The sequence below is a fragment of the Opisthorchis viverrini genome (genome assembly GCF_000715545.1).
Source record: "Opisthorchis viverrini unplaced genomic scaffold opera_v5_535, whole genome shotgun sequence".
Classification (NCBI taxonomy): domain Eukaryota; kingdom Metazoa; phylum Platyhelminthes; class Trematoda; order Opisthorchiida; family Opisthorchiidae; genus Opisthorchis; species Opisthorchis viverrini.
This window is the reverse complement of record NW_008752196.1, coordinates 17,030-29,713: the sequence shown is the minus strand read 5'-3', so window position 1 is coordinate 29,713 and position 12,684 is coordinate 17,030. Positions and strand designations below refer to the sequence as shown.

The following is a 12,684-nucleotide window of genomic DNA, read 5'->3' as shown; positions in this document are numbered from 1 at the left end:
GTCTACATTCCATTGTAACAAATCTCCGTCTAATATAGCGTATCCACTATGTAACATTTACTCCGAGAAATATTCTTCGGTGATCTGATTTCAAGCGCTTTATCGCAGTCCACGCAGCGAAAGTCACTAAACATACACCAGCCTAAGAAAAGCCATTTGGTACACATCAGTATTTGGCGTGCAATGGACGCGTGTAGTACAAAACTACGCGTTCACCAACGACCAGAGCTGGTTGCGCACCCCAAAATATTGGTATTAAATTAAGAGTGGTGTGGACACTGTGCACGATTTGAGTTTGAACGACATGCAGGAATGGAAGATGGCTGTAGAGCTTGAGCATGTATGCATCATGCCTGGGCTCTGGTTAACGGGCTCATGTGTGTTTGCCTCTTTATTAGTTTCACAATAGAATAATAACAAATCATACTGCTTTGGAGCTTTGGCCGTTCTTAGCTCTCCTAATGTGGTCGCTGTTGAAGACACATCTGAGACGAGAAACTATTCACTAGCACCGTCATGTGGATAAGGTGTGCTGTCCTCTCTAGTAGTGCAAACCGTGAGTGATGTTGAGTGACAACGTAGCACAAACCAGGGGAATTTCAAAATAAAATGGAACAATTCAACAGCTCACCAGTCTTGACCTTACCATATACCATGATGTACCCTAGTTACAGTTAGTTGGACATTTATGAGTATAATATGGAATGCGGGGCATGAGTTATCTGCAGGTGAAATTTGAAATGGGCACACGACTTCTGCCATTAGATTCTCCGAAAGTCCCTGCTACTCCGCAACACGCAGATTATTGCAACTCGCATCGGCTTCTGTGATCGGTCGAACGGTATGTTGTAACCCGTTTTCTCACCCGTCACGTGATCTTGCTTATGAACCTGAAAGTTCCGGTCTCTGAAGAACATCGGCTGCATATTCTGCTGAAACTGACTCTTCAAGTACGCCAATTGTAACAAAATGCAATGAAGATTCGTTGCGGCGAGATTCAGCAAACTGGAAACACTAGGGGTTGATTTGTTTTCCAGATTAAGTGATATCACGCAACGCTTCCCGAGACCAGTGATTGGTGGAATGACCACGTAACCAACCGGACAGGCTTTAACAGCGAACAATTCTGGCCAGTTGCTCATTCTGTCTAGTCGATATAGAAATTCTATGCAGAGATTTTTATGCGGATATTTCGTCCTGTCAGTGGAGCCAATCCACCGAGAAGCACTGTGCAGCTGTTTTATTCTTATTCGGAATCATCAGCAGTGTGCATCTCACGAAACTCCGAAGAGTCTCGAACCCGCGACCTCCGGGCTAGTAGTTTGAACGCTTAAGCGTTCGGCCAGGAGTGGCCGATAGACGTTAATGGGGAACACTTCTGGCCAATTGCTCATTCTGTCCAGAGATTCTCCGCGCTTTTCATCACGCATACAGTGGAAATCTGACAGCTAAATCGATATATACAGTATCATTCGCCCTCCAATTTTTTGGAGGTACGCACGAAGCATCTACTTGAAATTTGAATGGATAGCGATGAAGCCCAGCATTTTCCCACTCCTTCACATAACTCAGTCACCATGTCAAGGACTAAGAATTATCGCACGATCACAATCCGTCTTGAGTGATCATCGGCAAAACAAACAGTTCTGTTCGAGTACGTCCGAGGATTCGATAATTACGCCGAATTTGATCTGAAGTCGTGTTTGTCACATCGTCGACTGCGAAAAATTTACCGCTTATTTTACCCCACGGATTCGTCGTCGCAATTTTAATTGCAAAGATTTCTATAGCTGATCTGACCTATGCACATTGTTGAGACTTATAAGGACGCGTGGCAGATGAATCCCGTCAGTTCGAGGAAATTTCACATGTTTCGCGAGGAATATTCGTAGTTGCTGTGATTGGGAAAGCTCTGTAGCAGGGCAGGTAGCAAAAGTAACTAAAAAGAGATTAGCCAGTGAACTGCCATGCCATCCTCCTAAGTGTTAGAAGTACTTCAAGAGAAAAATACAACGATGGCGATGAACGTCAAATTGACTGCAATTTTTGTTTTGTCTTCTTACTTACTGCAAACCAGTTTGTTCATTAGTATGGCAGAATCAGTGCACAGGTCGACACACTGGCCTTAAATTTGGAATCATGCGTTACTAGAGTGAACGATTCGACTGTGCAACGAATGCATAAATGTACAATGCCCGGGAGGATGAGTTTGTTCATGTTGTCATTCTGTGGCTGACAACGCCCCATGGTCTTGTATTGCACTTTCGTCCCGTTTTCAATGACGCCTGCATCACGGAATTCACGTTTTTCACTTTGTTTGCGAGTGCACCCGGTAAATCGGGTCATATCCATGTTGTCTAAGCCGTATCAACGAATTTCCTAAAGAATAAACGGAAGTGTTTTTGAATGGATCATTGTGTGGTGAAGTACTCGTTCTAAACTTAAGTTGATTGTTAGTTGCGCGCCATTCTTCACACATCATCCACCAGAATTCAACTACTATAACGGTCGCAGATACGGCAACTGCGCCATATGCGTTGAAATCACCTGAACGGGCAAATTATATGTAACCAGACACTGTGGCGTTTCGTAGGGAAATAGTGGATTGGGTGTATGACAATCTTTTGAGTTTGAACAATCTTTTAAACTTTCTCGGTTCTGATTCAATGGCATTCATGTGACGTACAGGGACGCATAATTTGAGTCTCCCAAGATCGACGAATGAGTCGCGCTGAACCAGCGCTTTGTCACAATGCTTAGTGTGCACATTGTATCGCTGAATTTGTCCTCGCACACATTTTCGTGATGGACTCAGATTCGCTGAGATTGGTGAAATCAAATTGATCTGACGAGCCTGGGCGCATTCATGCATACGTGAATGTGGAACAATTTCAGTTTCCTTGATGTTGCCCGAAACAAGCACTCACTGCCTCAGACACAAGTTTTTACAGCCGAACAATCCTTCTATCGTCCTGCCTGTCTGTTATCATACTTATTTTACAAAGTGGTGTGGGTTGAAATCTTCCGTAATGTTGTGTCCATTCTGGCAGTTTCTCCAGCCTTTGAATATTTGGTGATATTTCTATTCATGGGTTGTTAAATTTCACACAAAACAAACTAATCGTTACGGTGGTGTCGCTAAATAACCGTCAACCTAATGCGGATTGTGCACAGAGACAAACGGTCGATCGATACACAGAGTATATCACAAAGACTATCTGAACTCATTGTTGCTCGCTGTTGCGGAAGTTGCAATATCGGTCAGTCGGTTCAAGAGTGTCCCGTTCGCTTAGCCCGACCGACGTGCCAAACTGGAATGCTCTTGGTCTAAACGATCCCATCAAATAGCCAATGCTTAAGAACAGGATTTGTCAATAGAGCCCGTACAAATTGAACTTATATTCCCAAGGCCTTGTTCAACCAAAGGAATCACTCGGCGCGGTGGTCGAATCGGTATTTTCTTTAATTTTCACTGGGCCGCGATGACGGTTTGATGGATGGATATATCGATAAGTGAATAATAATGTTGATTAACAGTATATTACCACGGTGCTTGTCGCAATTTATGCGACATTATCTCCCTGCACGACGCAAGATCTGGATTGTCTATTGGAGGGGTCAGGAGTTTTCAAATTCGGTGTATTTGCTCCAACACGGAAATGGCGGTTCAGTTGGAGGTCGAATACCACTTGGATGGTGTCTGTGCCACATGGCCCGTATGAGGGACTGGACCATGATCAGGACCATTATGCTCTTGCTCTGTAACCCTCCAACCAATAAGTTTACGACCAAACTGCTTCGTTTATACGAATCTTATGGTCCTACTACGGATCCGTTCGTACAAATTTTCTGCTTGTCTTTTGGCGTGGTAATATTTGAATTCGCACACCTATTGTCTAACTATGCGGTGATTTTTGGATTAATTCATTCAAATAAAAAGCCGGTTTTATTTTTAACGGATTCCGTGCATCCACCTGCAACCGCCTTAGAGACAGAGCGCATTCTGCTATCAGGCAGCTATCTCCGGTGTCCAGTTGATGACCTAGGATTTTGGCAACCATTATGTTTAATTTCAGTGTCTTGGCTACTCTGACCATTCATCGGCACAACCAAACAACCAGATCCAAACAGCACGCTGATTGACTGATGCTTGTTGGTCAAGTGTGATGTCTGTGAAAAGTGCTTCAAATCAAAAGCTTATTTGGCAGTCAACTGCGGAGTTCATATCAAGGGCAGTGGTCACACGAACGTGGTGGCACAATTTGCCGGTGGTCCGTCTTGCAGTCCGGTTCCCAAAACCAGGTCAACTTCCCGGTCTAACAAAATGCACTATGGCAACGCCCAATTAAGAATGCTTCCAAATACTTGGAATTTTCTACTTCACTCTCCTCTGTGCTTTGCGAATCGGTTTCGTTACCTTCAGATTTGCCTTCAGGCATTATACTGCTCGCAAAATATACTCAGCTGAGTGAAAAGGGAGGATTCACGTGGCCTAGTGCTTCGTTGAGCGATGACCACGAATGGCGAAGACATTGTTCTTATACTATTTTCCGGACACATCCGAGGTGGTCTGATAAATTCCGACAAAAAAAATTTCTTGGCACTCAGAGTTCTCGTGCTACCCCACTATCAAGCCCGTTTCTTAGGTACGTCCAAATAATAGTTGAGCACTATCGAACATGATTTTTCAACCGGTTGGCAAGGCCATTAATATCATACTGAGGCATTGTGAACAGGTTAGTTGACCGCAAAATCAGGTTGGCAGATGAAGTGCACAAACGAATCATCGTGATTAGAATCATTTGAATGATACTTCACCTTGTGCATCAATAACGCGTCCAACTGGTTTTCAAAATGCTTTATCCTTGTTTTACCCTTCGGGGAGCGTTCGGTAAACTGAAGTTGACTGGCAAGTTTGACTGCCTCATTAACTTCAATGACTGGACAGCACAAGCCACCTGCTACCTGACGTCATGCCCCAAACTTGATCTCGTGGGGCTAGATTGGATCGAAACGCTAAATCTGCTGGATAAGCCAATCAACTCTACTTGCAACGGCATACAAGCAGCACCCGGACAAGTTGATTTGCCAAAGCATTCACTTGAGCACCTCCTACAACGTTATACAACTGTATTCACTGACGAGCTTGGACGGTGTACAAAAGCAAGCGCCAGACTGTGCCTCCTCCCTGGTGCCAAGCCAGTCTTCCGGCCAAAACGTCCAGTGCCTTATGCAGTCTTGCCTATCGTTGACCAAGAACTCGACCGACTTCTAATTGCGGGTGATCTCCAACCAACCAACTATTCTGCTTGGGCCGCACCTATCGGGTTGGTTAAGAAGGCTAACGGGACGATCCGGTTGTGCGAAGAATTCTCCACCGGTCTCGTCAGTCACTACAGTTCGTTCCTGCCTGCTATGCATCGCCTTCGAGGCCAACTAAATCAGCTACTTACCAAGGACCACAAGTGGACATGGGCAGAAAAATGTCAACGCCCCTTTGACTCTTTCAAATCCATGCTAAGTTCCGATTGGCTACGCCCGCACTACGATCCATCGATGGAAATCGTTGTGGCGTCGGACGCCTGTAACAATGGAGTTGGCGCAGTGATTTCACACGCATTTCCAGATGGCAGCCAGAAAGCCATCGCCCACGCAGCCCGATCCCTGACATCAGTCGAGCCCAACTGAAATCAGATAAAAAAGGAAGCCTTGGCGATCGTGTTTGCCATTAAAAAGTTTCATTATATGCTCTACGGCCGTCAGTTTACTCTGCTGACCGATCACAAGCGACTCTTTGCTGTGTTTGGATCGAAGAAAGGAATTTCGGAATTCACTGCCAACCGACTCCAACCACGAGCCACTCTGCTTCTGGGGTACGACATCAAGAAAAAATTCCAGTCCACCACCAGCCTGGAACAAGCCGACGCAACGTCCCGACTCATTGATTCAAGCAGACCAGAACCAGAAGATACCGTAGTCGCAACGATTGCCTTGGACCAGGAGTTGACCATGTAGTGTCCGAATCGGCTCGCACCCTCCCAGTGACTGCCGACATGGTCCGCCAGGCTACCGCCCAAGACATTGTGTTGCAGCAAGTCATAAAGTACCATCGCAATCAGTGGCCGCGCACCTGCCAAAGAGACGAACTGAGCCCTTACTTCCACAGGCGTGACGCACTATCACTAGCCGATGGATGCCTGTTGTTTTCAGAACGTGTGGTTATTCGAAAGAAGTTACAACCAGCCGTCCTGAATCAGGTACATAAGGGGCACCCGGGAAAAAACAGGATAAAGGTCCCTGCTTGGAGTTATGTCTACTGGTCTTTGATGGACTCCCAGATCAAGCGAGACTCGAAATCTTGCCTGCGGTGCGCTGGAGCATAAAAAGCCACCGGTGTAAACCTACCTAAGCTCGGCCACAACCGACCGAACCCTGGTCTCGTCTTCACATCGATTCTACAGGTCCGGTGGCCCTGGTCGATGCATACAGCAAGGGGCCGGAAATTGTTCTGGGGAACAGCCCCACAACTGCCACTACTGTCCTGGAACTCCGGCGATTCTTCAGTCGTTTTGGGACGCCAGAGAAAATTGTATCCGAAAACGGCAGTCAGTTTACGTCGTCGGCGTTCTCACACTTTTGTCGGGAGTATGGCATAATGCATAGTAGCTCACCGCCGTTTCATCCACGGTCGAACGGCCATGCGGAACGCTGTGTTGACACTCTCAAACGGGCACTTCACGATTCAAGGAGGAGGGACCGAGCGATATGAGTCAAGAAATGCTTCTGGACACTTTTGATCTAGGCATCATCCCAGAAATTCAATCAGTTGCTTCGTCAGAGGCCCAGCCTGAGCAAGGATTACAACTGCGACGCTGGACAGACAGGATCCGCAAGCCAGTGGGGCCAATGTAAGTCAAACCCCGGGTTCGAAGCTACGTCGAGAAATTTCAAGCGGGAAGTGTTAGGCAGCAATCCACGCGGATCCCACTATAACACACGTCTTTAGGCGCTGCCACGGCCGAGAAACCTGGCCCGCTCGAGGTTGGCCCAGAATTCAGGAGACTTGCCGTTCCGGCATCAAGACGAGTTCTGATTGGTCGACAATCTGGACTCAACAGCCAATCATGACCCAGGATTGGCCAAATGCCCGGTGCCAATGGCGCATCCAGAACGCGTCAGAAATTCCAGAAACGTATAACCGCATACGTTGTATATAGGAAGCGCTGTACAAATGTTTTTGACTTCGTTTTGGGGGTCGGTAGACCTTGTGCACCTATAAGGGGTGTTTTGTCGTGAACGCTACCTTGGGAGGGTCAGACAGAGAACTAAACTGAGGAAAGTACCGTTACTACAGAAGGGAATCTGTCGAAGTATTGATAGCTCGAGTGAGTTTAGTGGGTGTTGATCACTGCCGAACTTAGCAATCGGCTTGAAAAAGTTTCGACAACGCGAATTGACAAAGAGGCAAATCAAAAAGGAGGAGGAAACTACTAAAACGGGAGTTTTCGGAATGACCAATCGACTTGAAGGGACGCGAACCACGCTGCAACAGAGCTGACGAACGGTCAATTCAACTCACCAAAAACGCAGTGGTTTCAGGCTGTCCCCAGCCCGGTAGGCGAGTCACTCCGACACCGCATAGACTCATCGCAATATCATTCCCGCCGTATTGCTAGGTCAAGGCAGAGCCATGCCTCTGGCTCCGCCAATTCGAATTTGCCCCGGAACACACCAAGGACGAGCGCAGTAGATGGCCTAAGCCACGAATCCCTTCGCGGTGGATATATTCCATGGAACCCCCTTGCACAATGTAGTAGTTCCGCTGCACTGATGACGTCCGAATGTTGCCCGAATTCAACCTGGGTCGCAGTACTTTAATAGGGATATCCCCTATGGATACCAGGCATTATCAATAAATGAGAGCAGATTATATATAACATCCTTCAGCGAACGACGTTCTCTTCAACCAAAAATGTAAAAAAATAACGAAAGGTGTCACTGCTTCGCAGTATACATTTGGAAGTTTGCGAGATGGTCATAGCGATATTCCTGCGAGGAAGGCATTTTACCGGAATTTTCGAATGTACGTCCGTATAGGGTTTGAACAAGATAGGTTTTGTGCAGATGTTTTGAAAACGAATTCAGACTCCTCTATAAATTTGTACCAGCTCAATCCAAAGGACGTTGCGCTCACGAAGTGTGTCTACTCCGCACAACGTTCACCAAGAATTAAAGGTGGGCAGGCGAGTACTATGTTAACGAAATCCAATATGAATGGCTCGAACAATATTGTCCACCTTTCTGGTTACAAAAACAAGGCTTCCGAACACAACGACGCAGCGTTTTATATCAAACGGTGTTGAATACAAGCCACATCACTGATGCCTGAGCCATTTGAATTAGCTAACAGTAATGACGACGCCATATTTTCCGCATCAATTGAAACAACTGTACATAGGTTTCTGGATGAGTTAATTAATGAGTTTGATTGGTCATAGGTGCGCTTGTCGAGCGCGACCTTTAGCGCTGACAAACTCCTAACCCGAAAGCAACTTCAATGGGTTCGTTTAAAGCACAAGCCAAAATCCCATAAAAACAGTTGAACCGTGTTTCACCAAACGTTCCGTTCATTACCAATATTCTAAGTCGAGTAGGTCGTAGGTCCGTCTTTGGCTGTCAACGTGCAACCTGATTTACACAGAATAAACTTTAAAAATTCTAATACTTCACCGTAAACGTTAACGTGCCACTCCACACGAGCTTCATGATTTCGAAAGTTTCTGTATCGCAGTATGAGAGTGCAAAATCATTTGAGGGATGTCAGCTTGTTTTCAGTGTATGTACCGACCAACTATCATTACCCAGTCGACCAATATCTCACTGAACCTTTCATTCAGTGAAAGAATCAGAATTCCCCAGTGGATGTTGCCATGGCGTTGGATGTGAAATGTCCACAGATAAATGCGGACAATTTCTAATTTCACAAGGCTTCTGTCCTCATGAATTTCACGTGCCCCAAGTTAGGCTTAATCTTGCCTGTAGCTTTTCAGCAATCACCTCCTTACGAAGATTTTAAGAAGCAGTCTCCGAATCCACGAATATAGTAAGAACCTGTGTTTTCACTTGGTTTCCGTAAACTTGGTCACCAGCCGACTCATCACATAGCCAATGGTTGGACGCTCAAGCTCTTTCTAGTGCTTCTGATCTGATTTCATCTGGTTTCATTCCATCGTGTTATTGTGATCTCATATTGAGTTTCATCAACACGCAGGGATACAAACTTTCAGCAAATGTCCCGTAATTGGGAACAGGAACTCGCAAGCAGATTCGTTCCGGAAGACAAGTCAAAAAGTGGCTACATTTACGCACACCAACGGCCAGAGTGAATTCACGCCACAAAAGTGTCACTCATGTATAGGTGCACAATTCACAGGGGTATTACGAATCATCACCATTCAGTCGTATCACGGCACTGAAACTACTCACAAATGAGAGCCTGCTTGTGGACTGCGGTTTTTTCATTCCGACCATAGTGAGTCCTCTGGAGCAGTACGCGGACGCTAATAGCATCACGACGACCAAACCAACCTTTCGTCCTCGCTGTCAGGGACCATGAACGAGGGATTTCTGGAGGCTTACATTATCCACACATCATCATCAGATTCGCGCTCGACTTTTCCGTCCCTATGATAGCCAATCTGAGTATTGGCTTCCAGGGTAGTTTTTGCGCATGATGTCCTTAAGACAACAAAGTGATAGGCTTGCGACAAACCGCTGAGTCTACTGAACTGACCAAGATCTAAACCGACAAATCATTAGTATCCTAAGCAGCGCGAAAGTGTCAGTCATCAAACTAAAGCATCCAGTTGCTTCTTCAAAGTAAACCACGGAATTACATGTGAAATGGATCACTGCTCCATTTACTGTGCAAAATGGACCCTGTCCAAGAGCGCTAACTAGACCTGAACGTCCTGCCACATACTATCACGGAGCTGGGTGGCGTACAGGTGAGGATCACCAAAATGTTTGCCGTTTTTTCCATGTCGAAATGTGGGGGCATGTGGCGTCAGCTTCCGATGGTAGGTATATGGAGGCGGTTACGCCAAGCCTCGGGGCCCGTGTGTTAGTTTAAGACACCTATGGTGGGGCATATATATATATATATGTGCGAGGACGAACCCAGTGGGGTACAAACAGCGACAGACTGTGCACACTGAGCGTTGTGACAAAGCGCTGGTTCGGCGTTAACAAATTCGTCGATCTCGTTGGTCCTGGGTGTCTCGAGTAATCTGTCCCTGCACGTTAGAACAATGCCGTTGAATCAGATAATGAGGATTTGGGAACAACGCTCCCACTCAATGGATATTCGCCCGTTCCATCCGATGTTTACTTGTGCAATGTCACAAAGTCACAGTTCACATAATTTGCAATTTTAGGCGGCTTCAACTCCAATGGTGAAGTTTCTTTTGAGGATAAATTTGCATTAGAGCTTTCACGTGGTTTCTAAACTTCAGGTAGTGGGACTCCACGGGCGTCGGCATTTTATTTACACTACCAGCAACTAAGTCATGTTAGTTGGATTCTAGTAAATTGTTCGTGGAAAAAGACGCATAAACAAACATCAATTGTAGTTTAAAATTTTAGTTTCGAAATGAGCCACTCAAAAGCTTCGACGTTTATTTAGGACGAAATACGTTGACCAAAATCAAGCATCACGGACATGATCTGATTTGCCTGGTGCACTCATGAACAAAAGGAAAATCTTCAGGGATGCAGACGTCATTCAGCACTAGACCAAGCTGCAGATCAAAAACAAGAACAATGGGCCCCGTCAGGCACACAACAGGCAAAATGCACACATAAACAACCCCACAGGCATGTTACATTTATGCATTCCTTTCACAGTCAAATCGGGCACTTTGCTTACACACGACTCCAAAGTTAACGCCAGTTTATCGGCTTGTGCGCCGACTTTGCGCTACTACTGAACGCGTTCGTTAGGGATAACTGAGATGACAATACAAGAAATGCGGTCAATTTTACGTTAACCGTCATCGCTCCAATAATGCGCCTAATTCTGAGGCGGATAGAATTCCGGCTGTCCGGCCGGTCTACATTCAGTGACTTTTGCAAAATCTGTGGCGTTTATTCTGTATGACATTGCTCGACCCAGTTCAAACCACATGGTTATGACCCGTGAATTCTTCATCTTCTCAGGTAGCGGGACTCCGTGCAAAAGGGAGTAAACTGACCATTAATGTTCCCAATTATTTTTGAACACAATGGCCACAATCGTGAATAGTGAATCTAAGCGACGAATGCGAAGGGGTGACAGGAGAATATGAGAAAAATGAGAAACGTCGCATTCGAATACATGCCAACAACCGTTCCAGTAGGAGGAGATGGATCCCAACGCGTGTAAAACGTTCGGTATGGAAAGACGCGTCAGATGACCAACAAACGAAAAAAGGACAAACAAGCTTGAATGCTCTTCAAGGCGCGCTATTCGCTAGCACATTCCAGACTAGCACATCAGGCACAAATTGTACGTCATACAGAATCTGGTGTGAGATTAAATATCAATATGTAAATTCAACAAAAAATGCCATGCAATAGAGTGTCACCGGTACGCATTGAACCACTACGGCAAGCAAACGCAAGTCGATGATGTGAGCCCAGGAAGTCCTAGAACGATGGCAGCTTGCAAGGTTTGAGGGAACCACATGACCCAGGGATAATCAGGCCACAATCGTGAATAGTGAATCTAAGCGACGAATGCGAAGGGGTGACAGGAGAATATGAGAAAAATGAGAAACGTCGCATTCGAATACATGCCAACAACCGTTCCAGTAGGAGGAGATGGATCCCAACGCGTGTAAAACGTTCGGTATGGAAAGACGCGTCAGATGACCAACAAACGAAAAAAGGACAAACAAGTTTGAATGCTCTTCAAGGCGCGCTATTCGCTAGCACATTCCAGACTAGCACATCAGGCACAAATTGTACGTCATACAGAATCTGGTGTGAGATTAAATATCAATATGTAAATTCAACAAAAAATGCCATGCAATAGAGTGTCACCGGTACGCATTGAACCACTACGGCAAGCAAACGCAAGTCGATGATGTGAGCCCAGGAAGTCCTAGAACGATGGCAGCTTGCAAGGTTTGAGGGAACCACATGACCCAATGAGGGATAATCAACGGTTTGTGAGCCAAAGAGAAAAAATCACAAAGAATTGCACGTGGGACTGAGAGTACTGCGAGCGAAGCTTCATCAGTGGCACCCTAAGCGTTGCGGCAAAATGCTCGTTCCTTACATAATATGGCGACCTGCGGCCACGTTATAGCAGTTGGGTTCTTGGGAGTGGTTTGCGGAAAATGGTGCACATTTAACCACCACTTCAATTGTCAGTCATTTTTGCGCAGAATGGTAACAAACATGAAATGTAAATGCAATCAACGAATGCGAAGAGGTACAAGTGAGATCTAAGCTAAAGCACAAAACAGTCGAATTCGGATTCATGCCACGAACAACTTCGGTTGAATTAGATGAATCCCAACGTATGTACAAATTTTGGTATGGAAACACGCGCCTCAATAACAACAATGGAAGAAACAACAATGTTGAACATTCCTTAAGCCGCGATAAGCGTTAGGACAATCCAGGTTAGCACATCGGGCA

The 12,684-nt window shown here is 45.8% G+C and overlaps 3 protein-coding genes across 3 annotated transcripts in view; 2 read left to right on the top strand and 1 right to left on the bottom strand.

The window, feature by feature from the left end:
• T265_11618 (hypothetical protein) overlaps nt 1–4,139 on the top strand; it is a gene marked incomplete at both ends in the record, with an annotated part of 125,705 nt that extends 121,566 nt beyond the window's left edge. The window contains one exon of the mRNA XM_009178318.1: nt 4,077–4,139. Within this exon, the coding sequence (XP_009176582.1) occupies nt 4,077–4,139 (63 nt within the window). The remainder of the gene's footprint in view (nt 1–4,076) is intronic.
• On the bottom strand, nt 2,086–2,352 carry T265_11619 (hypothetical protein; the record flags this gene model as incomplete). Its single annotated transcript, XM_009178319.1, has 1 exon — nt 2,086–2,352. The coding sequence occupies one exon, from the start codon at nt 2,350–2,352 to the stop codon at nt 2,086–2,088; it is 267 nt and encodes an 88-aa protein (XP_009176583.1).
• A 2,638-nt stretch (nt 4,140–6,777) lies between the features above and the next one.
• T265_11617 (hypothetical protein) overlaps nt 6,778–12,684 on the top strand; it is a gene marked incomplete at both ends in the record, with an annotated part of 22,047 nt that continues 16,140 nt past the window's right edge. Inside the window, one exon of the mRNA XM_009178317.1 lies at nt 6,778–6,908. Within this exon, the coding sequence (XP_009176581.1) occupies nt 6,778–6,908 (131 nt within the window). The remainder of the gene's footprint in view (nt 6,909–12,684) is intronic.